This window comes from Schistocerca cancellata, chromosome 3 (genome assembly GCF_023864275.1).
Source record: "Schistocerca cancellata isolate TAMUIC-IGC-003103 chromosome 3, iqSchCanc2.1, whole genome shotgun sequence".
Taxonomy (NCBI): Eukaryota; Metazoa; Arthropoda; class Insecta; order Orthoptera; family Acrididae; genus Schistocerca; species Schistocerca cancellata.
Genome location: NC_064628.1, coordinates 546,253,244 through 546,271,806, shown reverse-complemented (window position 1 = coordinate 546,271,806; position 18,563 = coordinate 546,253,244). Strand labels below are relative to the sequence as shown.

Genomic DNA, 18,563 nt, shown 5'->3' with positions numbered 1-18,563 from the left:
ATGGATGGCCACACTCATTAAATATCTGACCCCCATGTCAGTAAAAGCAGATCACTACTATTTATGAAGCTAAGTTATTCGTTTACCACAACTGTCAGCTAATAATAACCCTGCTTTGAATTTCACACTATTGGACTGTTTCACTAGCTCATGTCAACCATAACATTCCAACACACTTTATTTGAAATTTGAGATTATGACTTGGTTGCAGCTTGCCACAGCCTTGTTTGTCTTTTCTGTGCACAGTGTTTTGATGTATCTGAGAGACACAAAAGTTTGGTGACAACAACCATACTCTGTGTGCATTAAAAAATGAACAACTTCTTAACATGTGCAAGCAGCAATTAAAGTTGAAACGAGAACAGCAGCAGCTTCTTTGACAATGGATCTGCAGAGGCAACAACAACAACAAAAGCTGCTGGTCCACCAGCTACAACAACAATAACAAATAGCATTATTTTAAAAAATTGTTCTGTGGATTCCATGGTGTCTCCTCCACTGACATTTTTCAGAAGTTTTGACAAGTCTAAGGAGATTTGGAATACTTATTTATGTTGTTTCCATTTTTCCTGACAGCTTAGTAAAGTTGTTGATCCTACCTCTAAACATCACTGTCATTATGTAGTCATAAAAACAAAGATGGTGTAACTTACCAAACGAAAGTGCTGGCATGTTGATAGACACACAAACAAACACAAACATACACACAAAATTCAAGCTTTTGCAACGAACGGTTGCTTCATCAGGAAAGAGGGAAGGAGAGGGAATGATGAAAGGATGTGGGTTTTAAGGGAGAGGGTAAGGAGTCATTCCAGTCCTGGGAGCGGAAAGACTTACCTTAGGGGGAAAAAAGGTCAGGTATACAGTCGCACACACACACACACACACACACATATCCATCCGCACTGTGGATGAATTTTAACTTAGGCATCAAAATTAAAAGTTTGCTTTGGTATAAGCTGGCACAGTTAGTTTGTATATTCACTCACTAACCTGTTAATTACCCAGTGGGTGTCAACTCAACATGAAAATAACCCAGCAACCAAATCCATTTTCTGTTTCAACAGGTGCAAGTCAGTTACAACTGTGCTGCATTATTTTCATCACATGTATACAACTGCACCTCCTACAGCTCAAAGCATTCAACACTTGCACCAGGAGTTTCAAGATGCTGATAGTTTATGTAAGGAGAAAGCATAATGGGCATTTGTTGAAGGTAAATTAAGACTTTGATCTTAAACTTAATTGTAAAAAGCACCCCATGGTTGTTTGTATATACATGTAAAAAATAAACACTTGTAAAACTGAATGGTTCTTTTAGGGGGAAAAAAAGGTTTGTAGTCCTACAGGTAAACTAAAATCTACCTTTCATCTTGTAAAATCAAATGAATCTTTGAGAAATACGCTGTGCCTTTCTGCCTCAGGTCACACAAATGGTATCAATATCAGTTCTGAGTTAATAGAAAAATATCATCAGAATAAGGTAAATGGGCCAGACAAGGTGAGTCGTCTGTCCCCCTAAGGCAGTATATCTGTGGAAAATTCAGATGTTCAAGAAGCTTCCTTATGATTATTTTTGAAAATTGTCTCTGTTCTTAAAACATTCTATACATGAAATAACTCACAAAGGTGAATGGTAAAATAGTGAACTAGGAGATATGCTAATTACTAAAGACTCCATTACATGCCAAAAATCTGCAAAAATACTGAAATGCTTTACCAATTGGATCAACAACAATGTCCCGAGGTTTGTCAAGTCCTTCCCAAACAAGAAGAGCCCTCATACTTCCATCAAGATTAGCAACTTCAATTCTGTTAGTGCCAGCATCAGTCCAATATAATTTATTGGTAACCCAGTCCATTGCTAAGCCAGCAGGAGACTCTGGAACACAAATCATTTCATAAGTAGAAACACAAAATTGTTAAGGATGATACATTAAGTTTTCAATTTTAGAGCTTTAAACTTATATTGTTTGTCATTATTTGTTTTCATATGGGATAGCTCATCTGACAATATCTGTCTTGCACTACATCAACTTCTGTAAAAGGTTCGTGCTGAACCTCATAGCTCAGGTGTGTTAAAATGACCAGAAAGGAAGTACTTTGGGATTGTGAAATGAGGGCAGTGACAGCCTCAACACCATCACAATCCTGCTGTGACAAATGAAGGCAACAGGTGATTACTCTTGAACGAATGTTCATTAATACAGCAACTGATTTGGTATTTGTTAAAACAGAAAGTGGTGACATACGCCATTCACATAGGTGCCCACTCCATCTTTTGTCTTTTTCTCATTGAGATATCCCTTGCAATAGAGGCTGTATCACAGATGACAAGGAACACTTACCTGGCTAAAAGCACAGGAATTTCTCCTATAGTGAAGTTTTAGTTCCTCTAAGTTATAGGTTTACATGAAACAATTCTTTGTTCCCTCACACAGAACCTTACATTCATAGGCTCTGGCAGAAGATCATTGACACACAATATTGTCTATTCATCAACTAATATGACCTAATTTTTTCAGTTCAGTTTTTTTATGCTTCTGATTCAGCTACATGTATATCTAAACCTGTACTTCACAGACACCCTTCAGTCTGCATGGGAGAGTACTAGAACTAAAGAGTACTAGTATCCCATTTACTGTTCCATTTGTGAATGGTGTGAAGAGAAGAAAGTTTCATACAGACTTGAATTTCGCTGTTTATTCTGTCACTGTCAATGCTTGAGATGTACATGGGAAGAAGTAATGAGTTAGAGGGGTAACTTTATAATCATATTTACCCAATTATAAGATGACTCCCCTTTTTTAAGAGGCTCCTTCAGAAAAATTTATTTTTTAACATATTCTGACTAATAAAAATTACAAACTTTCTCAGCCTAAACAGTTAACATAGACCTACTCTAAACTTGTGCCATTTATAGATTTATTTATTTATTTATTTACATGTCAAGTTCCATAGGACCAAATTGAGGAGCCAATCTCCAAGGTCATGGAACGTGTCAGTACATGAAATTTCAACATAAAAGTAAAAACAGATAAAGATAAATGTTTATGAACCTGAAGAAAGTCAGTCAATAAGTTTAAGTAAATGCAATCAAAAATACAACAAGAATCAGCTTAAATTTTCAAGGAAATCCTCAGCAGAATAGGAGAAGTGACCCATTAGGAAACTCTTCAGTTTTGATTTGAAAGCACATGGATTACTGCTAATTCGAGTGGTAGCTGATCGAAAATGGATGCAGCAGTATACTGAACACCTTTCTGCAGAAGAGCTAAGGAAGTCGGATCCAAATGCAGGTTTTATTTCTGCCAAGTATTAATCGAGTGAAAGCTGCTTATTCTTGGAAATAAGCTAATCTTTCTAAAAAAAACCATGCACCCTCCGTCTCAGAGTTGCAATATTAAAAGTTTTGCCTGGTTTCATTGTCTAGGGGATGGGATACGTGGTTGCCGCATTACAGGCCAAATACTGCTGAGTCTACAGTATATGATAAGAGTACACACATGAATTGAATGATCGAAGGTTTCTATCACTCGGCAATTGTGAATTATGAAAGTAACATATAAATTTATAAATGAAGATTTCCTTTAAATAAAATCTGCAGGTACTATCTTAACAACTGTAAATGATGAGCACGATAGTAGAAGTACTTTTGGGAATGCGGTATATTTCTGCAAAACACTTATTTGTGTCAATGGTCCAGCAATTAAATAAAATATAAGTTGAATGACAGGGAAACACTAGACTCCTACTTCACGTAATTAGTTATGAACAACAACATAGCTCGTGAGGTATTCACTTCTGAACGCATACTACGACTTCACTGCAGAAGCCATGGAAATCACACAAGAGCACAGGTCAGCACTCTGAAATATTTCTATCTTTCGCCATCACGCGCAAACTGCTCCACTCTCCAAGTCCTTCCACTGACCCTGTGTCCATTGCCCTGTACCGTCCAGCACTTTCTGTGACCTGTGTGACTCTCCTCTCATTTCCATCCAGTCTCCCCATTCACGGGCGCTGTGATTGGCTAGAGTGCTCCCGCCATAGCTTCAAGCGAACGCACATTCACAAACATAATGAAACACACAAGATACTGGAGTTACATTTAAATAACTTGAAATTAAATAAATATTCCTATGGCTGGACCATAAACATGCTCTAACACACATTATTAGATATATAAACAAATTAAATAAACATATATCAATGGAACAGAACAAAACGTAGGCCTAATGTCTCTGTGCTTTCTAAAACACAGTAAATATTTAACCAGTTTCTTCATGAATAGTATATATTGGATATAAACAAAGACATAGATGAATAAGTATGTTTAGTAACTGTGGAGTACTTATGGTCTGATGCGATTGATAGTTATCGACCACTTTGACCTCCAATAATTCATGAACTATATAAGTTACATGCCTGTAATTCATATCAATTTAGGTTTAAACTAATAGCTTTCTAAAGACATGGCGATCGACAAAATCAAATGAAGTGTTTATATTTTGGAAATTTGTTGCTGGGTGTTACTTGTATAATTTACCGTCAGATACTAAACTTTAAACTAATAAAGATATTGAAAATCCTATTACACCATCCAAATCATCATGCAAATAATTGTAATGTACATGTTTCTTTTTGAGGTATCATGATTCCTCTGGCTCGCCCGTTACCTCACAAGGAATAAATATATTAAGAGGCCAATGTCGAAATACACAGACTCGTAACAAGGGTCGACAAGTGGTTCATGAACTTACACCACTTATTGTATGAACTGCCCATTTCTGAGCCAAAAATATCCTTTTAGAATGGGAAGAGTTACCCCAAAATATAATACCATACAACATAAGCAAATGAAAATAAGCAAAGTAGACTAATTTTCGTGTCGAACGATCACCAACTTCAGACACCATTTGAATCGTAAAAATGGCAGTATTAAGTCTTTGAACAATATTCTGAATGTGGGCTTTCTATGACAGCTTACTGTCTATGTGAATGTCTAGAAATTTGAACTGTTCAGTTTTACTAATCATATGTCCATTCTGTGAAATTAAAACGTCAGGTTTTGTTGAATTGTGGGTTAGCAATTGGTAAAACTGAGTCTTACTGTGATTTAGCATTAGTTTATTTTCTACAAGCCATGAACTTAGGTCATGTACTGCACTATTTGAAACCGAGCCAATGTTGAACACAATATCCTTTACTACCAAGCTAGTGTCATCAGCAAACAGAAATATTTTAGAGTTACCTGTAATACAAGAGGGCATATCATTTATATAAATAAAGAACAGGAATGGTCCCAACACTGATCCCTGGGGCACCCCCCATTGACCGTACCCCACTCAGACCCCACATCACAGCCATTATCAGCACTGATAATAACGACCTTTTGCTGTCTATTGCTAAAGTAAGAGGTGAACCAATTGTGAGCTACTCCCCGTATTCTGTAATGGTCCAAATTCTGGGGCAATATTTTGTGACCAACACAATCAAATGCCTTAGTTAAATCAAAAAATATGCCAAGCATTCAAAATCTTTTGTTTAACCCATCCAGTACCTCACAGAGAAAAGAGAATATAGCATTTTCAGTTGTTAAATGACTTCTAAAGCCAAACAGTACATCTGATAGCAAATTGTGTGATATAAAATGATCAATTATCCTTACATACACAGCCTTTTCAATAACTTTTGCAAACACTGATGGCATAGAAATAGGTCTAAAATTATCTATATTATCTCTTTCTCTCTTTTTATAAAGCGGCTTTATTACTAAGTACTTTAATCGTTCAGGAAACCGACCATTCCTACAGGAAAAATTACAAATATGGCTAAATACAAGGTTAATATGTGCAGCACAGTACTGCTAGACACTCCTTCATAACCATGAGAGCCCTTAGTCTTCAGTGATTTCTTTGAGGAGGGGAAAAAAAAAGCAACCGTGTTCTCAGATCCCACCACAAAATATTGGATAAAGCAGCTAAATATTTGTGACAATGAAAATAAAAATTTTAATTTTAATTATATTCATTCTGATAATACAAGAAGAAATAAAATAAATAAATACAAACAATTTACATTAATTTTTATCTTCACTGCCTTTTTGTTCACTTAGACTGTCATCTGTGGTACCATTATTTTTCATCAGCATCATCATCATCATCTTAACAGGACAGCTGTTAAATTTTTATCTTCATTGTCACAAATATTTAGCTGCTTCATCCAAATATTTTGCAGTGGGATCTGAGAACAGAGTTGCTTTTTTTCCCCTCCTCAAAGAAATCACAGCAAATTTCACTTCTATACTGACACGAGGATGTTGCAATGTCTCTTGCTTGCAAACATATCATCTGCCTGCTGCTCTCTCTTGTTGCCTGTGAAAAACCAGCAGCTGACATCCCCTCTCCCTGCCACTTGTTCCCATCATACCTCATGGAGAGCATCGACAACATTGCTGCATGGAACACATAAGTGCAACACTGGCCTCAGTCTAGACGTTTAGCATATCTTGCAAAAATATATGTTATTGTTGAGTAGCTGCCCAGTTTTAAAGTCAATTCAATTCCAAATGCAAATGAATTCAGGCAAACTGCAATTTAAATGTGGCAGATGTTCATAAAGACCCAAAGTACCCATCATGCATTCCCATGGTTGGCAACACAACTTAATTTCTGCTCGCTCATAGCCAAGCTTCTTTCACTGTGTCCCATCCAATGTCCCATAGCACTGTTCTTGAGCAACAGTGAAACATGGACAGCAGTATCTTCCAGGGTGCGGGTCATATGTAAGAACAGCAACTAATACATTAATAAAAGATCGCAATCATGATCCAGTCCAACTCTTGAAACTGCAATGTACTTATCTCTGTTCCTACTATATTGGAAACAGGTCTTTCAGCCATAATTTATTCTTGTGATAACTGCAGTCACTTTAATGTGATTTATTTCATTTTTAGACATTTAATTCTGAATTAATTTTCTTTCTTGTTTCATCTGAATGTTGTAGTAACCAAAACCAACTGCGGGAATGCCTTGGGCTGTGGATCGGAGCCACCAGGTGGGGAAGCCGCCGGCGGTGGAGCACGCACCACCGGGTAAACACAGGACGAGTCGGGCGACAGACCAACGACAACTGACAACAACCGACCACAACCGACTATGACTGACACAACAAGGAAGAGATAAACAATGGAGGCTTGTGGAAACCACGATACCAAACACCAACAGTAAATCCACTCAGAACCAGAACCAGGCAAATGTCAACAACAAGCAACGACCAGAATGCAGTACCGCCGAGATAGAAATGATATCCAGAGCGAGTACCAGACTGACTGGACTAGGGCAGAGCAGGTCCCTATATACGAAACCAGAGGGAGCAGCTATTGGCCGCTGTCTGCACGTGGCATAGCGGTGGTGCCCTCACTGCGTGGAATAGCTGCCGCGGAGGCGGAGCCCTCTATGGGCTGACCACGTCCATTTGTTCTGGCCTGTGTTCGATTTCCGTGGCAGAAGGTACAAGGTCCCTCCCCCCCAAAATTGGTGCATAGGGGCAGAAATGCCCCAGACAATGCCGAGGTGGGCGGAACGAGGGTACGGGTTGTGAGACCACTGGGGGAGGGGAGGGCAGACTGTCTGCGGCATCCATCAAGGCGTCACCAGAGGGCAGGGGGTCAGAGGGCGTCTCTATACCTCAGCGAGGCAGAAGGGGTGTCTGCAGAGCCGGCGAGGAGATGGAGGTTGAAGGGAATGGCTCCACCTCGAGGGACGTGTCCGCACCAGGAAGCAGGGAAGGCGGTGGGGAAGGAATCAAGGCAGGGGCCCGAGGGCGGAGTTGGTTATGGTGGCGATGCTTGAGTCCTCTGTGTGTCCTGCCGTCACCATAGTGGGTGTCCATGCAGGTGTGCTGCCATAGGAGCGGGCCCACACGGCCATGCCCAGGGGGTAGCGCCAGGAGGGGCGAGAGTGGGGCCGGAAGGGGATGGTGTCAGCTGGTGGAGGAGGGTCTGAGGTTGTCGCCCATGAAGGAGTTCGGCAGGACTATGACCGGCCACCGGCGTAGTGCGGTAGGTGCTGAGAAACAAGGTGAGAGCTGCTCATCAGCTGCTGTTTGAAAGTGCGGACCAGGCATTCCGCCGCGCCATTGGATGAAGGATGGAAGGGGGGAGAGCAAATGTGTTTGATACTGTTAGTGGAGCAGAAGGTCTGGAATGAGGACGCCGTGAATTGGGGCCCGTTATCTGTGACCAACGTCTGAGGAAGGCCTTCAATGGGTAACACCTGGGCCAAGGTGGTGAGGGTGGTGTCAGTGGTGGTGGACGCCATGCGGACCACATATGGGTATTTGGAATAGGCATCAATGATGAGGAGCCCCACGGAGCCTAAGAAGGGGCCTGCAAAATCGAGATGGATCCTGTCCCAGGGTTGGCTGGGTGTTGGCCAGGGCGTGAAAGATTGTGGAGGACTAGCCTGATTACGCGCACACACTGTGCAACCTCAGACCAGGTGCTCAATGTCTCCATCGATCCCTGGCCAATAGACATGTCATCAAGCCAACGCCTTCAAGCAAGACATCCCCCAGTGTCCACGGTGTAATAAGTGCAGGACGTGATGCTGTAAGTCCGGAGGGATGACCACCCGATGGGCGTCCGAGTCCGTGGACAACAGGAGGACGTCCTCCATCACCGAAAGTCTGTGTGAGACGTGACGCCACGGGCTGAAGTCAGTTTTCAAATGTCGGGTAAGGTAAGGAGGCCAACCACGGGTCACATAGGGGAGGACTTGGTGCAGAATGGGGTCCCAGTGCGTGGAAGCGGCAATTTGCGTAGCCGTCAGAGGAAATCGATTGAGAGTCTCTCGGCGGACAGAGTCAATGTGGAAGCACAGGACTTCCTGCTGGTCGAACACCGGATCGGGTCCTGATGGGAGACGTGACAAGGTATCTGCATTAGTGTGTTGACTGGTGGGTTTATAGCGGATGGTGTAAGTGTAATTATGCAAGAACAATGCCCAGTGCTGAAGACGCTGAGCCGTCCGTTCTGGGAGGTGCGAATGGGGCCCGAAAAGCGACACTAAGGGCTTGTGATCCGTGAGGAGGGTGAACTGCACCCCAAACAGGTAAATGTGAAATTTCTGAACTGCAAAAATAATGGCAAGAGCCTCCTTTTCGATCTGAGAATAATTCCTTTGCGCAGTGGTTAACGTCTTGGATGCATATGCCACAGGTTGTTTTGACCCATCCTTATTCCTGTGTGCCAGGATTGCTCCAATCCCGTACGCTGAGGCATCGGCCGCCACCACCAAGGGACAATCTGGAGAGAAAGGCGTCAGGCAAGGAGCAGATTTCAGCATCGTCTTCAGGCGGGTGAAACCCTGATCGCAGGCAGGAGTCCACGTTTAAGGTACCCCTTTGCGACGCAGGCAATTTTGGGGATGCGCGACATGGGCGGCTTTGGGTTAAGAACTTTAAGTAATAATTGACTTTCCCCAAAAATACCTGGAGTTCGGATAAGTTTAGTGGATGTGGAAGGGCATCGATGGCTGCGACATTGCAGTCCGAAGGGTGAATGCCATCTTCACTGAGACAATGTCCTAAGTACTCAACTTCCGGTTGAAAAAAACGGCACTTCTCCAGCTGACAACGTAAACCCACAGCCTGCAGGGTGTGAAATAAGGTACTGAGGTTGCCCAGATGTTCCTGGTGCATGCGCCCCGTGACTAAGATATCATCGAGGTAATTGACGCAAGCCGGTATTGGTTGCGTAAGTTGCTTGAGATACCACTGGAAAATTGCAGGGGCAGAGGAAATACCAAATGGAAGACGCTAGTATTTATAGAGACCGAAAGGCATGTTGATGATAACGATGGCCTGCAATTCCTCATCCAACAGCAATTGGTGATGGGCTTCTGCCAGATCAATCTTAGAAAAGTACTCGCCACCTGCCAGTTTAGTGAGAAGGTCTTCCTGTTGAGGAATGGGATAAGTTTTGACCAAAGACTGAGCATTGACCGTAGCCCCAAAATCCCGACAAAGACGAAGCGATCCATTGGGTTTCTTGATGACCACCAAGGGTGTTGCCCAGGCACTCGATTGTACTAGCTCGATAACCCCACAGCCTGGAGCCGATTGAGTTCCTGCTTGACGGCCGCACGCAAAGCTACCGGAATAGGCCAAGCCCGACAAAAGTGAGGCCGTGCGTTCGGCAGTAAAGTGATGTGTGCCTGGAAATCAGAAGCGCAGCCCAGGTCTGCCGAAAACAGGGAGGAAAAGGATGTGTACAGATCGTCTAGGTCCTGAAATGGAACCGTAGTTGAAACGAACTGCACTTCGTCTTGAATGGAAAAGCCAAACCGTGTAAACGCATCTAGTCCAAAAATGTCCGAAGCCGACGGGTGGTCCACCACAAATAGGTTAAGGGGCTGGGGAACGTTTTTGTAGATGGCCATAACAGAAAACTGCCCCCGGAGAGGGATGGAACTGTCGCTGTAGGCGACCAACCTCCGAGAGGGTGGGGACAATTCTGGAGACCCGAGACATGCATACGTCGTCAGAGTGACCAAAGAAACTGTGGCCCCCATATCGACCTGGAAACAGACGTCCTCGTTAAAGATGCATAGGGTGAGGAATAACTTTTGAGCCAATGTGTCGGTCTGAGGGGCAACTGCGTGTAAAGCATGGATGGCTTCCTGTCAACCTGCAGGGACGGGACGGGGGCGGGTCGAGTGGCTACAACAGACTGATCGAAGGTGGCCTTCTTTCTCACAGAGCGAACAGGTTTTCCAGCGATGGGGACAGTCAGCTCGAGTGTGGGCCGAGAAGCACTGGGGGCATGACAGGAGGGGGCCACGTGGCTGACGTCGAGGGGTGACCGGTGGTTCGGATGCCATAGAGATGTCAGACAGTGAGGAATCTCGATGGCGGTGCCCTCTGGAGACTGCGCCCCGTCGACGGCGGGAAGGAATGGATCGGGAAGTGGACTCGACTGCTGCCACCTGGGGCCACGCCATGAGACGTTCGTTCACCGCCTGAGCAATTTCGAAGGAATGGGCAATACGCAGAATGTCTTCCAACGAAGGGTTGTCCAACTTTAGCGCCACAGTGCGGACGTCTGGATCGGGTGCCAGTTGAACGACCACATCCCGAATTAACGAATCTGCATATGACGCCTTGCACTGCTGATTGGTGCACGTGAAGTTGCATTTGCGGCTGAGGCCTTGCAAATCCATCACCCAAGAATGGCAGGACTGAACCGGTTGCTTGTGGTATTGATGGAATTCCAAGCGAGAAAAGACCACGTGGTATCACTGGGAATAATAGTTAGTTAGCAACACACAGATCTCGTGAAAGGAGAGAGCCATGGGGTCAGCCAATGGTGCCAACTTGCAGAGCAAGAAAAACGTGTCTGGTGAGGCCCAAGACAAGAATAATGACCAGTGCAGAGAGTCATCCGACACCTGAAAGGCCGTGAAATGTTGCTTCAGACGATACAGGTACGTTTCCCAATCCTCTTTGGCGTCGTTGAACAGTGGGAATGATGGCAGACGTAGGAATGTGTCTGAAAGTGGGGCACCTGGGAGAAACGGTGGGAGGGAATCCCGCTTATTGACCCTGCCTGAGAGCAACTGCAGTGATGTCTTTAAGACCTCCAACTGCTGCTGCTGCTGCTGTTGCATGAGCTGTTGCTGTTGCTCTAAGAGAGTGAGCAATTTCTCTTCCATACTCCTATGTTCTGTTTACCTCATCGCCAATGTAGTAACCAAAACCAGCTGCGGGAACGCCTTGGGCTGTGGATCAGAGCCGCCAGGCAGGGAAGCTGCTGGCGGTGGAGCACGCACCACCGGGTAAACACAGGATGAGTCGGGTGACAGACCAACGACAACTGACAACAACCGACCACGACCGACTATGACCGATACAACAAGGAAGAGATAAACAACGGAGGCTTGTGGAAACCACAACACCAAACACCAAACACCAACAGTAAATCCACTCAGAACCAGAGCCAGGCAAATGTCAACAACGAGCAATGACCAGAACGCAATACCGCCGAGATAGAAACGAAATCCAGAGCGAGTACCAGACTGACTGGACTAGGCCAGAGCGGGACCCTATATAGGAAACCGGAGGGAGCAGCTATTGGCCACTGTCTGCACGTGGCGTAGTGGTGGTGCCCTTGCTGCGCGAGAGCCGCTGCGCGGAATAGCTGCCGCGGAGGCGGAGCCCTCTATGGGCTGACCCTGTCCATTTGTTCTGGCGCGTGTTTGACTTCCGTGGCAGAAGGTACTAGAAATGTCATTACCTTGCTCCAAAGCTGAATTAAAAAAGTTGGTATTATTCTAATATATGAATAGCAATCGAATTTCTCATTTGCAACCCAAGTGACAAATCATTACAGTTTCCCATAAAAAATAAAATACTGACTTAGGTTCAGAGTCAAGTAATTGTTTTGAAGAACAAGATTTTTGCCTTTGAGTGTTATCTTTACTTAAAAAGCTGAATAAATATATGTATACAGTATCCATATGTAAGAGAACATTTATTACAAATCTCTTCAAATACAACAAAAGTTTGTAAGTTGAAAGACTTTAATGTTATTTCACAAAACTGTCAGTTTTTAAGCAGAGCATTAGATTGTTGTAGTCAGTAATACATAGCTCCTTGCGTATCCTTTGCACTAGCATTGTGAGTCAAATGTCATGTTACTGGTCAAGCAAGATCGATACTGTGTCAAGTGCTTTGGTGTATCAGGAAATCTCAAGCCTATTTGAATGCAAGCATTGTTTGCTACACTATACCCTTCGGGATTGTTCAAATTAATCTGTATGAAACTTCAATAGCCAAAACTCATTTGTAAATGTAAGACAATCCCTATATTAATCTATTGAACAATGTAAAAACATTGACCTCAGTAGCAATTACATAATCTGTGAATATGAGCTGACCCTTTATTTTTTGAATGATGGATCTGGGAGAAAAACCTCATCTTGTAATCAGGTAAGTATGACACATTTGCTGACTGCATAGACATTTTGTTAGTTTCTAGTGCATATGTCTATGCAGATTAAACTAGGAAAATCGGAAAATATTAAAATCAAGAATTTAGTTTTGTTTTGAATTGCAGAACATTAATTGCTGTAAATTTCAGACAGTTGAAGACTCCCTCTTGCTGTTAAATCTAACCAATATCAATTTACACATATGTTTTAAATATTTGAAGCATTAAGACAACAAAGGCTAGTAATAATCTTGGACTTTAACTTGTATGAACATCACTGTCTACTCATAGCAGAAAGTCCTGGCAATGGAGAAGTAAAGCTATCTTTAGTAAACAATGGAAAAAATTACCAGGAGAGAGACTATGAGCACCCATGGTAGGAAACACAAATAACAAACAAATTCCAAATTATCCATCATCCATGATCGGGTGTAACTGGGTGTCAGACTACAACTTTAACCCAGACACCTAGCACACAGCTTCAACTTGTCATAAATGTTCAGTATAGTGAACTCCTTACCTGAAGTAATGTATTTCTATCCATCTTTATAGATACGCCATAATATGGGGATCCCTGTTTGATATTTACTAGGAGGAGAGAAAAAATTAATTCATTCTTGGTATGAAAAGAAATAGTTGTCTATAAAGGAACAGGATAGAGTATACAGTTCCTTTATCCCCATTCTTTGATACATTCCTGTCTGTGCTGTGAATGGTGTGCCTCTTTATTTCTTACTTCCTATTACACAACACAAAAACGAATTCATGATAGTTATCCATAATATCTCGCAGAAGAACCACAGTATATACTGACTCTCTCATACACAACTAAGTTGACTTGAAAAGTATACCTACTGTGTTGCACCTTGTTGGAAGATACAGACAGAAACTGATGGAGTGACCAGCTTTTAGAGCACATGGTAAAATTAGGGTTGGAATAAATAGAAAATCATCAAAATCTTAATTATTCTGACACTTACTGTCTCACCTATCAGATAAAGAAACCACAGTTTGTGAAAATTAGCCAATCTATCAACTTCTGAATGCATATGTATCATCCTGCAGTACTGGCTTAATTTTTTGCTGTTCTTTCTTTAGACACTTACCTAAATTAGAATATACAATAACAACCTCATCACTTCCATTAAGATGAGCTCTGCTTATTGTATCTGCATCAACATCAGTCCAGAAAATGGAATCTGTCTTAGAATCCCATGCCAATGCCACAGCTGACTGAACACCATCAAGTGGAATGACCATATCTACACTGTTGTTGCTGTCAGCATGCAGTTGACGAATTCGCAGATCTTTCTTCCTTGCAAATAGTAGGAGCTCATCCTGAGATGCATCACACGTTCTCCTATGAATAATTATAAAACTCGTAAATTCTCTCAGTGTGTCACAGTACTTAACTATGTGATATTCTTATACTATTACGAATAAAACCCCAACAAAAATGGTATAAACACAGACAAACAGTACCCCCAGAGAGGAGGGCAAGTGTGCACACGCACACATGCATGCACGCACTCTCTCTCTCTCTCTCTCTCTCTCTCTCTCTCTCTCTCTCTCTCTCTCTCGCACACACACACACACACACACACACACCTTTAATAGCTATGCAATGAGCAAGATCCTTTCATGTGTCTATTGACTGCTCGAGGACACTCCTATATAGTGAGCTATTGTCTTTGTTGACATGATTTTGTATATTTCAAACTCTTTCACACCAAAAACCCTAAAAAGTAAAGAAGATAGATGTAGTGCAGATCAAAGCACACTTTGTTCCTTGATTTTACTTTTATTCTCTATTTTTCCTTGTTGTGAAGACAGTGTCATAAGATGGAAGACATAGGAATATGAAGTTTAAATACATGGTGTATATAGTAGTCAATCTGTTTAACTACGGTACACAAGGCTCCCCTTGATGCAATACATGACAAATGTGAGGGTTAAATGTTAACGTATCTATCTGTTAAGTAGCTAGTATCTATCCGAGACTGAAACAGAAATGCCACATTTATTTTATGTTAAATGCTATGACAAAGTATATAACAGAAACTTACTGAAATAAAATCTAATGAGTTTATTTTATTTTATAACAATCCATATTATTAGAATTTGCTCTTATTAATTTCATTCTGAAGCTATTCTTTACAATATTTAGGAATAAAATTTTCCAACATTTTTGGGAGATGACTATCAACAGCCATCAAGTAATGTATAAGATGCATGTTTGACCATCAGCTGCTTTTATTTTAAACCCAAATATCAACCGGTTTCAGTCACATACCATCTTCACAGATTCAGGTTAGAAAAAAGTTTAAGCCACAACATCACGTCTGTCATGACTTACATAATGGCCATGTCTCATGCATAGCACTTGTCATGAACTCCAGCATACAACACACGATTTTTAGAAGCAAACATACTAATAACAAGTGTAAACAGAGAGGTACTCTCTGCAGCTTTGTTTATGTTTGTTATTAGTGAAATGAAATGAAATGTTGTGTGGCTAGGGCCTCCTGTCAGGCAGACTGGTTGCCTGGTACACGTATTTTTAGTTGGCGCCACTTCGGCAACTTACGTCTCAGTGGGGATGAGATGATGATGAAGACAACAAAACACACAGTCCCTGAGTGGAGAAAAATCTCCAACCTAACTGGGAATCGAACTCGGGCCCCTTCACATGGCATTCCATTGTGCTGACCACTCAGCTACCAAGGTTATTAGTATGTTTGCTTCTAAAATTCCTGTGTTGTATACTGGAATTTGTGACATGCTCTACACATGAGACATAGCCATTATGTACGTCATCATAGATGTGATTTTGTGGCTGAAATTGTTTTAACCCTAATCCATGAAGATGGTCTATGACTGAAACAAGTTGATATTTGGGTTTCAAATATCAGCAGCTGATGGTGAAACATGCATTTTATACAATAAAATTTTCATAAATCAATATAATGTCCTCTCACCCGTCTGGTTGCCGTTTGAGTCCCATTGGACAAACACATTGGTAGCTGCTTCTGTTCGGTAGGCACATGTGTGAACAGGCAAAATTTCCATCAGGACCCATACATCTGTTTCGGTACTGTGGCTGCCGCTGAGGATGATAGCTGTAATGATGTGCTTCAAGTTACAAAGATATCTATCTTTCTCTCTGTCTCACACACACACACACTATATATGTCACACATAGGAACATCATGCACATCTTCATGCACATGATAATTTTGGCAAACTTATTCTCACTTCTACAGTGCACTTCCTCACACTGGTTTCCATTATTTTGTCATCAGCCTTATAACTCGTTTCATGCTGCCCCTATCCAGGGTCAACCTCTTCATCTAAGAATTGTATTTACACCCAAGATCCTCAGTTATTTGTTGTATGAATTGCTGTTCACAACAGTTTAAATGCTACAAACAGAAAGTGCTAAGTGTACTATTTCTCCACAAATAGGCACTCTTACACTGCAAAAAACAGAGATTAAGCATTATATTTTCCTTAAGTAGAAAGAAAAACTATTAGGACACCATAACCAGATTGGCTGACATGATCCATTTTCAAAAAAGGTTTTCTGCTACACACGGTACTTCAATTTAATTACTTTAGTAATTACATTACGCTATTTATCTTTATTTTTAGGCATTTCTTGACATTGACATTATTTTCAGTGGACTGCTAACAGAAGGGGTAGCTATGGGGAATCCAGTTACACCAAATGCCACCAATATCTAAACAGAACATTTTGAGGATGAAGCTTGGAATCAACCCAATGGAAACCTACAATTCCATGTTGGTGACACCTTCATCATATGGTCATGAACAAGGTGCTCAAAACATTGGTACATATGTCTCACACCCTCCCCGACAATGAGAGTCTCAACCATGAACTTGAACATCGGAGGGCAGTGTTCTGGAAGAACAGCTGTCTGGAGCGACAAATTTGGAGAGCCCTGTGTGCTATACTGACTGTATGACCAGTGGAATCAGAAGAGGAACCACAGGAAGATGTGGCCATTGTGTTTATTGCAGTTTATGGCACATTATATGGAAAGGTAGGAGGAATTCTCCACTAACACCAAGTAAAGACAGGCTTCTGGCCACCAGCTTTAATATGGGCACTGCTTGGCAGTGTCAAAGATTACCTTGAACTGGAAATTTGGGTTCTCTCAGATCCCCTGCCAATGTGGGTTGAAATGTATAGGGTATGCAGTGCATACTGTTGAAGATCGCTGCCGAGAATACCAACAGCACACCAGACTGCGGCAGTCTAACAAGTTGGCAGTCACAGAACACATTCTATTGGAATTACACAGAATAGATTACGACCATCCTACGCTTATGACACAGATATCTAACTTCTGGACTGTATCATTGAAGTATCTGTTGAGATTCAAGTAAGGGAACCACCGATCAATTGTGACAGTGTCTATATCCTTAGTAAAGCCTGATAACTTGCACATAGTCTGATGAAGGAAGGAAATATCCCACAATGAACTGTCTTTGGCAGCAGGCAGAGTAACAGCAGATATGCTACCATGTCTTGTCCCTGGACAAGAGCCTCAGACAGAGTGACATGTTGGCAAGAGGAGATGCTGGACATGTACCCTCCCTTAGGCATGAACCAAGGATGGTAGGGAAGAGACACAAGCACAGTGCCAGCTTCTAAGCAGTCAGTTCATCAACACATCTGATGATGGCAGCATTGTCAGTTGTTGAAATACTATGCCCATTGAACACTGACACCTGACCATTCAACTGTGAACAATTTCATCCTTAACAATCAATATGAAATGGATATGGAGCCATACCATACTGTAAAATTACTATCATAAATGGGTAAAATTAATATTTCATCCACAGAGGCAGTAGCCTTCCTAGCCTTCCTCTGTGTCTATAAAGGAAGAAACAGGTGAAACATGTGAAACAGGTGTACAGCACTGACAAAGGTCCACTTATATTTTGCCATGACCTTTGTACTGGGAAGCCATTAAAAATGAAAAAATAAAATAAATAAATAAGTAAATAAAGAAAACAGCTTTTTGAAAAGGCTCCTATGGTGAAAGCAAGTACCAATGGCTCATCTAAGCACCTCAATCAGGTCACTGATGCCTAATATCACAATGTCGGGGCCATCCCCTCACAAAATCATCAATGGGTATGAACAACTGATACTGTAGGCATCCAAGACTCTTGATTTCTGTGTAGTATACAAAGAAAAGTCAAATGAAAATGAGACAGAGGGAAAAATAAGTAAACCGTTTATTACTTCAAGAATAATCACCATAACTGTTGATAGATTTATCACACTGTGAGACAAAAACAGTCAGTGCTTTCATGCAAAAATAATTGCCAATGCCTACAGAACCATGAGTGTGCCCAGGCATGCAAATCAATGGTCATGAATGTCTTTCTTCAGGGCTGCAAACATATGGAAATCACAGGGAGAGATTGGTGCAGTGTGGAGGATTTGTAAGAGCTTCCCAGCAACACTTCTGCTGAATAGTCAAAATAACCTTAGCAAAGATTACTTACCAGCTGCTACTGAATGGCAAGTCAA

The 18,563-nt window shown here is 41.9% G+C and overlaps 1 protein-coding gene across 1 annotated transcript in view; it reads right to left on the bottom strand.

The window, feature by feature from the left end:
• The window catches only part of LOC126176416 (low-density lipoprotein receptor-related protein 4), a 646,448-nt gene that overhangs the window by 160,274 nt on the left and 467,611 nt on the right, over positions 1-18,563 (bottom strand). The window contains exons 15-17 of the mRNA XM_049923573.1: positions 15,973-16,113; positions 14,101-14,354; positions 1,721-1,882 (exon numbers count right to left, since the gene is read on the bottom strand). Of these exons, the coding sequence (XP_049779530.1) occupies positions 1,721-1,882; positions 14,101-14,354; positions 15,973-16,113 (557 nt within the window). The remainder of the gene's footprint in view (positions 1-1,720; positions 1,883-14,100; positions 14,355-15,972; positions 16,114-18,563) is intronic.